General features: G+C 31.7%; 1 protein-coding gene across 1 annotated transcript; it reads left to right on the top strand.

The window, feature by feature from the left end:
- Nucleotides 1–11,458: 11,458 nt before the first annotated feature.
- On the top strand, nt 11,459–12,335 carry LOC126697927 (heavy metal-associated isoprenylated plant protein 47-like). Its single transcript, XM_050395065.1, has 3 exons — nt 11,459–11,530; nt 11,679–11,757; nt 11,846–12,335. Exons 1-3 carry the CDS (start codon nt 11,525–11,527, stop codon nt 12,124–12,126), a joined length of 366 nt encoding a protein of 121 aa, XP_050251022.1. The 5' UTR covers nt 11,459–11,524; the 3' UTR covers nt 12,127–12,335.
- The last annotated feature ends 237 nt before the right edge of the window (nt 12,336–12,572 follow it).

Here is a 12,572-nt window from a genome sequence, read left to right as displayed (position 1 = left end):
AACTTGATGATTGCTTCAGTTGTTGCATAAAGAACTTTAAAGAAGATCTGAAACCTTTGAGAGGTGTCTCAAAGTCACAAGTAGGAGAACTTGTGGTTGCTATAGATCAAAGAAAGAAGTAGTCTGTGGATTCGGAGTTGTCACGTGGTCGTGGTAGTAAGTTTTCTACTTGAGTTAGTAATAAGATGTTAGTGTTCTAAGTTCTATTGTAAAAATTTCAATTTTTTTTTTTTTTATAGTGAATTTGTTTTTACCTTGAGGATAGCTAGATTAAATCTTCCTCAGGTTTTTACTGGTTAGGTTTTCCTGAGTCATCATATCGTGGTGTTCTTTATATTTCCGCATTATTTTCATAATATGATATTATTGTGTTACCTAGAACTGAATAATTTATCTAAGTAATTACTTTGCTAAATAACTAGGTTAAAAAACTTGTGTTAAGGGGTCTAAAAATGTTCAAAAGATTGAAAAGGTCTAGAGCGCTAATTAATTAATAGCCCATTTGCACCATCTTTAAGCTTATTCTTATTGCCAAGGTGCTTCCACTACAAGATCATTCTCTCAATTACATCCAATATTTTAGCCATGATGGATTGCAAGTCAAGAATAATCTCTTAGCCTCCAATTAACACTTTTATTCATGGCATCAAAGCCATAATCTAAGCTAAAACGTAACCTAAGCCAAACATGTCTTCTAACTCATCATCTCCTATACCCCAACACAGCTTCAAATTAAAAAAATTCATTGCATCAAACATTATATATTGCTCATTCTTTCAAACATATCTGACCTCGTATCAATATAGCTAAAGGCATACTCCTTGCTTGGCTCATCAATAACACCTTCAAAAGTCCTAAAATAAATGAGTGACAAGAGTTACACAATGGAATAATCCCCAAGCCCACCCCAAAAATCAACATCTAACTTTCTTTCCTTAATAATATGGCATAAAATCCACAAACTACCAAAAATTTTATAACTCAAGTGATACTTCTCGGTGTTTTAGTAAAAACGTTCAGAATTCAAATTACTTCTACCGTATCTACTTTATTGTTAAAACTTTCAAATTACATATTTAAAAAAATGCAATTTAAAAAAAAAAAAAAAGGTTTTCTTTTTAATTTGTAAAGTAATTTAAATAGATGAGAGGAGTCAATTAATGACTATTTAGTATTCTATCCTTTGTCTCCCCACTCGTCCATACCATTAGTTATTGAAGAAAAAGTTGGATGGGATGTAGAAGCTACCAAACAAAAACATAGCCTTAGACAACTGCCCCCACATGCATTCACCTACGCAGCCAGGAAAGTAACATTGAACAATTGAAGGCCAACATGGCAGACTTCAAGTCAGAACTACTTTTTACTTAAGAAAAATGAACTTTACATATAAAGCTTCTTTAAAAGGCATTAACTTTTATCTTTTACATATAGATACGATTTTTTTTTCCATGTTGACAAATGGTTATTAATTCTCATTTAGATTTATTACAAGCATCTTTAATTATATTTTATTAAAAACTTGTCATCTCATCATTTATTAAAAACAATTTAATTATTTTTTATCATTTTTTAAATAAATAAAAAAAATAGTTTTGACTCTAGAGTTATTAATAGTCAAGCATTATCTTAAAACGCAAAAAGATTGTGCTTACTATTTTTTTTAAATTACTTTTTTACATGCTTTCTATATATATTATTAAATTTAGTTTTAGCCAAGAAGCATGTAGTTCAACTCGTACTTCTTGATATTTTTCCAAAAAATATATTCAAAATTCAAATCTCCCAACCTAACAATTGAATTATCAAAATAAAAATAGCTTTAATTTTTATTAGCTAACCCAACTTGAAGATTGATAGTGAATAGTTATGACAAATGTGTCAATCTCATTATTATTTTATGTAGGTTTTTGTGTACCTTAATTTCTTGTGAGGTTTTAGTCATCTTAGATCTATTACAAAAATTGGGTTACGGGAGATAATGCCAAAGCAGCCCTTGTGGATTAATAGTAAATTTGTGAAAATTACATAAATTAATACCATAAACTCTAGGAAACATCCTATAATTGATTTGACCTTTTTCTAAATTTTTATTTGAAAATTATAACAAGAGAATATTAGTCTAAACAGCAAATTTGAATAAATGGAGGTCTAAGCAAAGAAAATTGGATGAAAAACGACATAGATCACAACCTTGAATTTTTTTTTTTTTTTTTTTTTTTTTACATTCATTTTTCATGTTTTAAATATAGACATTTTTTTCATCATTTTAAAGTGGACATTTCTTCATTAATTGTGAATATTTGTATTAGTGGATATAAACGAGTCTAATTGTGAATATGGACATTTTTTTCATCATTTTACCTTTTGACAATATGCTTACACTTCTGGACAGCTAATAAGTAAGAGAATCTATCAGCATTCTGTGTATAATGGTAACAATAGGCCTCTACCACTGTCTAAGTTTTCTTCCAATATGTTATTGATGTAATGTAATAGCTCCAAAATGAAAATAATAATAAAAAAAAAAATGAGAGGGATAGAACTGAACCAGTGAAAAACTAGAGTAACACAAGAGCATAGATACATAAATAATTAAAAATAAGAATAGGATAAATGAATATATAATATGGTACATTTTATATATAATTAAGTTGCTTAGACAGGAAATTACTGACTTCGAAACTGCACTGTAATGCATGGGATTGACTCAGTCTCTGGAAAACGCGAGGTTGTAGTTGGTTTACTTCTTCAATTATTTGTTTAAGTAGGAATCGTGTGCAGAAGTCCATAGATTTTTTATTATTATTATTACTAAGCACTCTTATACTATAAATAGACACACTGTGATCTCTTTTTCCATAACTAGGTTGAGCTGTCACTCAAAAAACAAAAATTACGCTTTTTCTTTTTCTTTTCTTTTTTAGATACTTTAGAGTTTTGCTATGCTTCATTTAAATTTTAAACTTTTAAAATGTTTTATTTAAACTTCAAAGTTTCTTAAAACATATTGTTAACCACCATGACTATTGGGTTTGTGCTTCAGGAAAAAAGAATAAAGAATAAAGAACAAATATAAATATAATGGTTTTACTTTTACACTATATGTTGGAATATTTTTACAAAAATCATAATTTTGATTAAATGGTCATTCAAGTCAAACGATGAAATCGGTTTTATACATATAAAATTCAATCAATATAATTGAAAGTTCCATTAGTGTATAAAACACCTTGAACGTTAGACCCCCAATTTACAAATTACCAATTCAAGCTTAATATCAAACAATTAATGTGCGGAATATGAACATAAGCTTAATATAGAATTGATACACAATCTAAACCATATAAAATCACATCCACAACATAAATTAAATGGCAAAGATTAAGGAAAGAAAGATGCAAATACAAGGACAGCACAACGATGTGTTATCGAAGAGGAAACCGAAACCCTAGACATAAAACCTCTCCGCCGCCTTCCAAGCGGTAAATAATTCACTAAAGAATGTAGTTGGGATACATGAACAGCAGAAGATCCTCCAAACCTAATCTACCCAGTATACCTAAGCCTTCCAAGCTCCTACTCCAACGAGGTTACGCCGAACCTATTTCTTCTTTAGCTTACCGAATTCCGCTATAAACCATAGCATCAACCAATATGAAATTGGTCCTTTCTTAACTGCTTCCCAAAGTACCAAACAGCCTTCTCACAGATATGGGTATGGTGAGAAAAAGTTTTGGTGATGTACCTCTCAAAGATGTAACAATGGAGAAGAAGAGAGTAGAGGAATTTGAAAAGTCTCTATGTGAAGATTATGGATAAGTCAATCTTGTTTTTCTCTAGGGTTTTTTTCTCAAGATTCTCTTTGGAAACTCTCTACATTTCATGGGTATAAGGGTCTATATATAGTGGGGTAAGAAAGGAATGCGAAAGTCAGTTTTTCCCAAACAGGGTGGTCTGGCGACTTGGCCTCACGACTGGACTAAGTCGCGAGTTCAAGTCACGAGCTAACAGCCTGGCTAACCTAGGACTTTTGTCTTGTAGTGCAACAGCTGGTATGACGCTTCAACTTCTGGCATGCTTGGCACGTGTGCAACTTCTGGTGGCTTGCAAGCTGTGAGCCACCTGTGAGATCCAGTCACAAGTCTTTGCTTCTTTGCACAATCTTGAGCATTTCTTCACACTCTCTCACACACTACCCTTACATGATTCTCATCTAAATACAGGGTTACTAATTGCTAAAATACAAGCAAATTTGGTACGAAATAAAGTCAACAAGATGGTTGACAAAATTTCAACCTTACAATAATAATGTCTCTAATAATAGCTTTGGTTTTCTTTTACCGTTTTTAAATCTTTTTAATTTTCTCCAACGCATAGCTTAAAATTGTTTTTGACCACACATAATACCATTAAATTCACATCATATCTAGGGATTCTCTTATTACTTGCAATTTGTTTCAAACTATCAAACATGAAGGTAATCACATTTTCGATTTTCCTCCTAAAACAAGCTACATGTATCAATGAAATGAAAGTATGTTTTGAGTATTTAACACTAAAGAAAACTGTTTTTCTTTTCTCTGTTTATATTTTATTCCAATTAAAAGATTCTAATGCATTATATGTTATGTATATCCAATGGTGCAGCAAAAGATAGTAATGAAGGTGCAAATGAATTGCAAGAAATGTAAAACCAAGACCATGCATGAAGATTGCTACTGTAGCAGAAGGTGTGTAACGGCGTACCAAACTTGGAATCTCTTTTGCTTTTGAAAACTGCATTCTAGGCTATATGTCAACAGTTAGAAATGTGTGAATTTAATCATTTAACTATTATTTTAACAATTTTCAAACAGGTGTGACCTTAGTAGCAATCGAAGGAGCAGATAAAAGTCAAGTTGTAGTGATTGGAGATGGAGTTGATTCAGCTAGTTTGACCCACTCATAGAGGAAGAAGCTTGGCTACGCCACCATAGAGAGTGTGCAAAAACTGGAAGTAAGTAGTGCTGAGAAGAAACCTGAGGAAAAAGAAGGCAACCCAACTCCAATTCTATGGTCTTCAGGTTATAGCTAATATCCTCAGGTGCCCTTGTACACTAGCAATTGCTTCACAATGTGATAGGCATTTGATGAATATTGCTAACTCATCCATGAGAATTGAGATGTAAACCTTTTGTCTGTGTTTTGTTCTTGCTCTCCTGGTTTCTTGTTCTTCCAGTTTATGACGTCTGCATGAGTTGATAATTAAAAATATGTATTTTCCTCGCGTAAGCCTTCCAAATAGATTGTCATCTTTTGAACATGGAACAAAAAAATAAATAAATAAATAAATAAATAAAATTAAAATTTTATTTATTATGTTGTTAATATAATACCTGTAGGGACACGAATCTTTAACGGCCCAACAACAATGATGGGCTTGCACGTAGAAAATCCCTCACAATAAGATTTGTAGAGAGTGGGCTTGAAAGGCTAGCGTTTGGTCACAGGGCGTTGGTCTAGACCGGATTTTAATGAAACCCAGATAAGAAAAGGCTTCAGCCTGGATATCCAAGCCCTACAGCTTTGTAACTTGAGGGATTGGACTCCTCGGATCGTGTCCGAGGAGCACTAAGGTCTTTCTCCGGTTACCCGGCGGTGGGTTTTTCATGGTGTTGTACATATATTGTCCGGGCATTCTCATTCCTGGAGTTTTTTCCCGGAAGTGAGAGGGGGGCCTCCCCCTTTTGATTAGTTTTTCTTCTTTTATACTAGCCTACGTTCGTTGTCCCTCGTCCACGTGTAGGGTCAATTTTATTAGAACTGTTATCTGTCCTGTCAGTCTAATCCCGGAATTGTTGGGGATGGTCTGATAAAGCCTGAGAATATGGTTCTGTTAGGTACAGAGTCTTATCTGGGGGGGTAATAAAGGTAACTTACCCAAGATATTTTAGATCTTCTTCCCAAATTTCCTTTACCTCTTTTTTCTCTCTTCTTAAGGGGGCTTTGGGTCGGCCGAGGACTAAACTGTCCTCGGCTGCATCTTTGGGCCATCTTTGGCCTTATATTTTTGAGTTTTGGGCCATAACCTTTTTCGGTTTGGATCTGTAGACTCTCTATGAGCAAGTGGACCTGGCCCATAAATTATTGGGCCCCACAATACCAATTGCATATTTTTCAACCAAAAAAAAAAAAAAAAAAACAATCGCATTAATTCATTATCATATTAGTTTGTAAATTTTTTTTGTAAAATTGATAGTAATTTTAATATTTTTTTTCTTCTATAAAATGCTCTGACTTACTATAATTCAATTATAATATTATTAAAACTCAGACTTACTATAATTCAATTATAATATTATTAAAACTATCTTAATAATTTAATTATATGTTATTGTAAATTTATTGAATTTTTTTAATAGAAATCTAGCAAACATGTAATACCAATTGCATATCTTGAAACATAAAGGTTTACTTAAAAGTAAAATTTCTTATCAAGCCACAATATATTGGTAATAGAGTTTCTTCTAATAATAGTGTATAAATTCATTACATAAAAAAGATAGCTAGTTGATGGAACCATAGCTTCTAGAACTCAACATTTATTATATAATATATAATTTATTAATCCTTTTATAAATATAATTAGAATTTACTTTTTGTGCTTCACCCTCCAAAAAGTATGAGCTCTCCCATAAAACTAAAAGCAAAAAAATTTAGATCTCGTAATTTCTAACCTTCATATTGGTAGATTTTAAAGATGTAAAAAATATTTATAAAATTAAAATGAAAATAAAAATATATTTGATGAAATGATATATTCTATTCAAAATTCTAAAAGAGAAATTGGACCAAGAACCTCTCCTCTGTCTCTCTGCAATCACATACTCTTATATGTATGCATCTGTAATATTCCTTGAATTCAACCTTCTAATTACAAAAATAAACTATATATACATGCATGTCAACTTCCTCGAGTGGCATCCCTATTTTTTTATTAACATTACCTACCAAGATATCGCATTCATGAAACAATATTGGGAATTTTTTTTTTTTTTTTATTTTTTTTTTTGGTTTAGGACTTTGCAAAAGTTAGAGACCCCATCTTGTTTTGAACAATGAAGCTTTCACATATGGAATAAGAGGTCCACTTTCTTCTTTATGATTTTTAAATATTATTTGTCATGTGATCTTTTAGAAATTAGAACTTAGATATGTCCTGTGTACAGTGATATATGTCATGATCAATTAATTAGACAAGGTCCAAGTTTCTCGATGATGGACTAATTAAAACAATAGACATATACATGATCACCAAACCACATCTTGTCTGCATCATTCATTTTTTATGTTTTTTTATTGATATTATTATTTTTTGAAACGGTCCAAGTTTCTGTTAATATTTTGTCATATATTTTCAACTCTAGAGTCTTTTCTTTAAAACCTTCTCCCATCTCTTCTTGTGTGTGTATGTGTTAAAATACTTAGTATTCTCAAAAGAAAAAATAGTGGGTTAATCCCACATTGGAAAATAAGTGTGAGTTATAGAGGTTTAAAGCATGTGTTGTGTATCTAAGAGTTAGGTCATTTTGGATATACACCACTATTATTTTCTTTAAAACATTCTCTCCTCTCCCCTTGTATGTGTATGTGTTAAAATACTTAGTTTTCTCAAAAAAAAAAAACTCTCGAGTCTTTTATTATTATTATTATTACTATTATTATTATTATTATCTTTTCAGTTTCTCCTCTCCACTCTCTACCATTGTAAAAATGTTTGACCTTGGTGAAAACATCTGGACAAGTTATGAGTTAATTACTTATTTCCTAATAAATTCCAACGTAAACTTAAATTGAGCAAACTCTAAGTTGTCTCTCAAAATAATGTTGATGTTGCGCAACTCAAATTCTGGGGTGTTTTTCGATAACATTTGTTGGCTTACATTTATTTTTCTTGAATGTATATTAAGTTTTTTTTTTTTTTTTTTTTTGTTTTTTTTTTATTATTATTTTTTTTTTATTGACAAGTTCATCTTGAAATAGTGGTGAGTGGCAGTTAGTGGCGGTTTTGACCATGCCAATGTAGATTTTTGGTGATTTGTGGGGCAAAGAGTGGTTAAGTGCCAATATTTGGACTAAAATTATCCTCATAGTGATGGAAATTTAAATCTACCTTGTGGGTACCCAATCTACCCCACTTTGCATAACAACTGGGGTGAGGACCAAGGCTAAATCCTTTCCCCAAACTGAGGAATCCTACCATTTGCCAAAGTTTCACTATATATGAGGGTAATTTTATAAAATTACCCTCATATATAGTGATGGTTATTTAAGTTTGCCCCCGTGGTTATCCAATCTGTCATAATTTGCATACCAAATGGGGCAAGGAGAAAGATTAAATCCTTCCTTATAATAGGTTTTGGGTGGTACGAGTGTTGTTCGGACCCACCCCATTTATATTTAAAAATTAAAAAGATTTTTTATTGATTTGTTTTTTATACATGACATATATATTCTTTAATTTTCAAACTTTAAATTTATGATTTTTTTTGGTGTTGTATTATTGCTTTTATGTTTTTATGTTTAAGATTTAAATTGCTTAAAATATTAGTTGTTATATTGTTATATATGTTTGAATTGTTTTAATGATTTTTAAGACTTAAATTGTTGTGTTATTGGATAGTTTTGTAGTGTTAAAATTTGATTCTTTAATAAATTATTAAATGAAGGAGAAGAATAATGGGTGGGGTAGGACAGGTGTATGTGGGTGCCAACTAGGGTGGGGTGGGGGAAAAAAAAAAGGAAAAAGAAAAAACTGCCCCAAAGTGAGAGGGGGGGGGGGGGGGGGGGGCGCAAAAGATAAGGACGGCAAACAGAGTAGAGACAAAAAATAGGAAACCCACCATATTCCTACGCAGTGGTCATTCCTACTCATATGATATTATATTAAAAGGAAAGTTACCAATTACCTTCTTGTTGTTGAAAAGAATAAATATGTACACTAGCAAAATCTTTTAAGAATGATAGAATACATCAAATGTTATGATTTCTCTATTAACTTCATACTAGTAAAAGTTATAAATAAAAGAAATTAATATACAGTCATAAATATATCATCTCAAAAGATTAATCTAAATATAAGAAATTTAAACTTGTTATTTGATAATAGTAAGAAAAATAAATAAATTCATTTGAAATTAATTAAATTATAATAACAATAATAATGTCTAATTTTTGTTTTAAATGTTCAATACATAACGCTAATTTTTTCTTTAAAAAATTGTGCAATGTCCAACATTTTCTTCTGCTGCCGTACTTTCACTTCCAATGGTTCAAAAATGGAATGTTGTAGCATTATTTCTTGATAATATATACTAGAGAATATTTGTAGCGGACTGTGATTAAACGTGGGAGGGACTGAGACTTGAGAGGAAGTTGTGGATATATTTTTTTCTATGGAAGGGGTGGGCCTTTTGGGGCCTACGCAGAGATGGTCTTTCCTTTGATAGTTCCACTTTTGTTGACAAGTGAGCTTGTATTCGTAAGTCGTAACAACATATTAGAATCAATAAGTTTGTATATATGCGACTCAATTTTTTCTCAAAAAAAAAAAATTCACAATTATTGGTATAATAAGTTATTAATGATAGATAATAAAGTGGTGTTATTAGTGGCGGTATGGAATTTTTTTTTAAAATAACAATAAATATTAAACAATTTAGTTAATTGTCATATTTCAAAACAATTTTGAAAAATAACATCTCGAGTATCTAAAACTCGAGTTCCAGATAGAACTCGAGTTTTTAAGTCGCGATTTGGAGAAAAAAAATTACGCTGAAAATCGAGTTTTAGAGACTCGATTTTCATAAATTGCAAAAAACGCCGCTATAGGTCTATAAAACGTCACTATAGGGCTTAAAAACGCCACTATAGGACTCCTTAAGCCTGTACTTATAAAAAATTTTTTTTGCAGGAAAACGTCGCTATAGGGTTTTAAAACGTCACTGTAAGTATTAAAAACGCCACTATAGGTTAAATTTTTTTTGCATGAAACTCGAGTTTTAAAGACTTGAGATATAAAGCGAGTCTTTCAGACTCGAGTTCTAATATGGATCTCGAGTTTCAAAAACTCGAGATGTTAGTTTTCTAAATTGTTTGAAAACGTGCCTAACTAACTAATTTGAATGGTTGAAGGAAGCTGATTTGCACAATACCTCTGGCGGTATGGGTTTTATTGCACTTTGATATTTCGAAATATTTTGTTTAGAATCTCAAGTTTTGGGTTCAATCCCTAAACCAATTTCAATTTGATTGGATAACAAATATAAGAGAAATATGAAACCATATATGAAGCTAGATGGAAGAAAGATCAGGTTTTGAAACTCTTCAAGTCAGGAGGGCCGGGGGGTGGGTTCACAGAGCGCTAGTTGTTGTTTTTGATTTGACGGTTCACCGTCCTCATTGAAACAGAAGTTTAGTGGCAGAAATGTAGGTCCCAGGCGTCCAGCAATGTGGGTTTGTGCAGGAGAGAAATAAAAAAATAATAATTAAAATAAAAGTCACGCAGGAGAGAGAAAAAAAGGGGTATGTATTGTCTTATCAATGGGTTCTAAAATCTGCTCCAGTGTGTTTTTAAAATACAATGATTAAAAAATTTAAATTGAAAATTATGACTCAAATACTCTTAATCAAACATTCTTATCAAATATGCATTTATTTTATTTTATTTGGCATCAATCTATTTGGCATCAATTTTTAGTATTTAAAAACTGAAAATTTGTTATTTAAAATTGCATACTAAATAGGCTCTTGGTGATTGTTTCATATTTACCATCATATGGTTCCCTCACATCTAAGAAATCATGAATTTCAAGTCACGCCTTTAGTGCACTTTAAGCTTATGTGAAAGAATGTGTATAATAGGAATAATATAGAATGTGTACTGGTATTTTTCCAAATATTTCTCTTTTGAGAGGGTTTGATTCATTTGTTCCCAAATGACACGTACGGTAGGTCCAGTCCAGTGGCTTTTCAGCTCAGCAGCATCTCAGCATGTAACAAAATTAGGCTTAGTTTGGGTTTTAATCTTCGATTATAAGAGGTAGTAGAGTTTTAATGGGATGTGATTATGTGTACGTATTTCCTTCTAATATATATTTTATTTGCAAAAATCTAATGCGATATTATTAGAAGGCATAATAGGATCTTTTATATAATGTTCTTATTGAATTTAATTTCTAATCACGATACGAAAGTATAATCTGATTTAATTTAAACCCTGTATTCACTTGATAAAGTGGAACGATTTAGTTGTAATGCAAAAATAGTGGCCATATTGAAAAGAACCGGAGCACCCCATACTTAAAAGAAGTTTTTTTTCTTGGAGCACTTCATGTATTATTGGAGCTTACGTAATGCATGTGTATTTTCCACTAAGCTATATAAATATATAGTTCTACAATTTCTCCCTCCGTTAACACAGCTTAAGCCCATCAGAGTTCCCTCATAGAGTGCGCTACGTTGCTTTTTCCTCCTCCAAAACATGAAGGTAAACCTCGTAAATTTCACGAAGATTTCACCAAAAGAAAATTTTCTGAAGCTTTATTTAACTTTTAGCTCCATAAAACAAGAAAAGCTTTGATATATTTTAGAGTTTAATTACTTACTGTGTCTTTCATTTTATGGTGCATGTATAGCAAAAAATTATTATCCGGGTGCAAATGACCTGTGAAAAATGCAGAATCAAGGCCATGAAGATTGCTAGCAACACTGATGGTTAGCATCAAACAATCAATTTTTATTTTGGCTTTTGAGAAACCATTGCTGAGGAGGAACTTGTATATAATGTGCATTGATTCTACAGGTGTGATCTCAGTGGCAGTAGAAGGGTCTGATAAAGATCATTTGGTGGTGATTGGCGAAGGTGTGGACTCCGCTAACTTGACCGGCTCGTTGAGGAAGAAGCTTTCCTATGGTGCCGCCATTTTGAGCGTTGAAGAAGTGAAGGAGAAAGAAAAGCCAAAGGAGGATAAGAATCCAAATAATCCTGAAGAACATGCGCTAGTGTTCCATCAATATCCACCAGTTCCCATGTTCTGTGAAGTAGTCTATGATCCTGATCCAAGTTCCTGCTCCATCATGTGATCTATGAGCTGAGAATTTCGCTCTCTTTGTTTTTTGTTTAAACAATTATGTATGTTGAGGAATTTGATGCTTCAGTGCGAAGGGAATAGATAATTTCCCCATCTTTTTGTTTCATGTATGTAATGTCCTGATTGTTGCAATATGGACTTTCCTAGTATTCTAAGTATTGGTTAAACCACTAATGTGAAAAAACTTCTTTCATGTCATAATCGTAGAGTTATAAGCTATGTAATTATGTATGCATGTACTGCACACATTGATTAGGGAAGAACAGGGATAATTATATGATCAACCCTACTAATGTTTGAATTTAATTTTAAATCAAACTAAAGTTTTATCTTATCATACATAGTCTTGTTTCAAATGATTGCAGTCTGTACTTTTATTGAATCTCTATTAAGATGAACTAACATAAAGCTATATAATAAACTACACTTTGAGATTTA

This window comes from Quercus robur, chromosome 8 (genome assembly GCF_932294415.1).
Source record: "Quercus robur chromosome 8, dhQueRobu3.1, whole genome shotgun sequence".
Classification (NCBI taxonomy): Eukaryota; Viridiplantae; Streptophyta; class Magnoliopsida; order Fagales; family Fagaceae; genus Quercus; species Quercus robur.
This window is presented reverse-complemented; position numbering and strand designations above follow the sequence as displayed.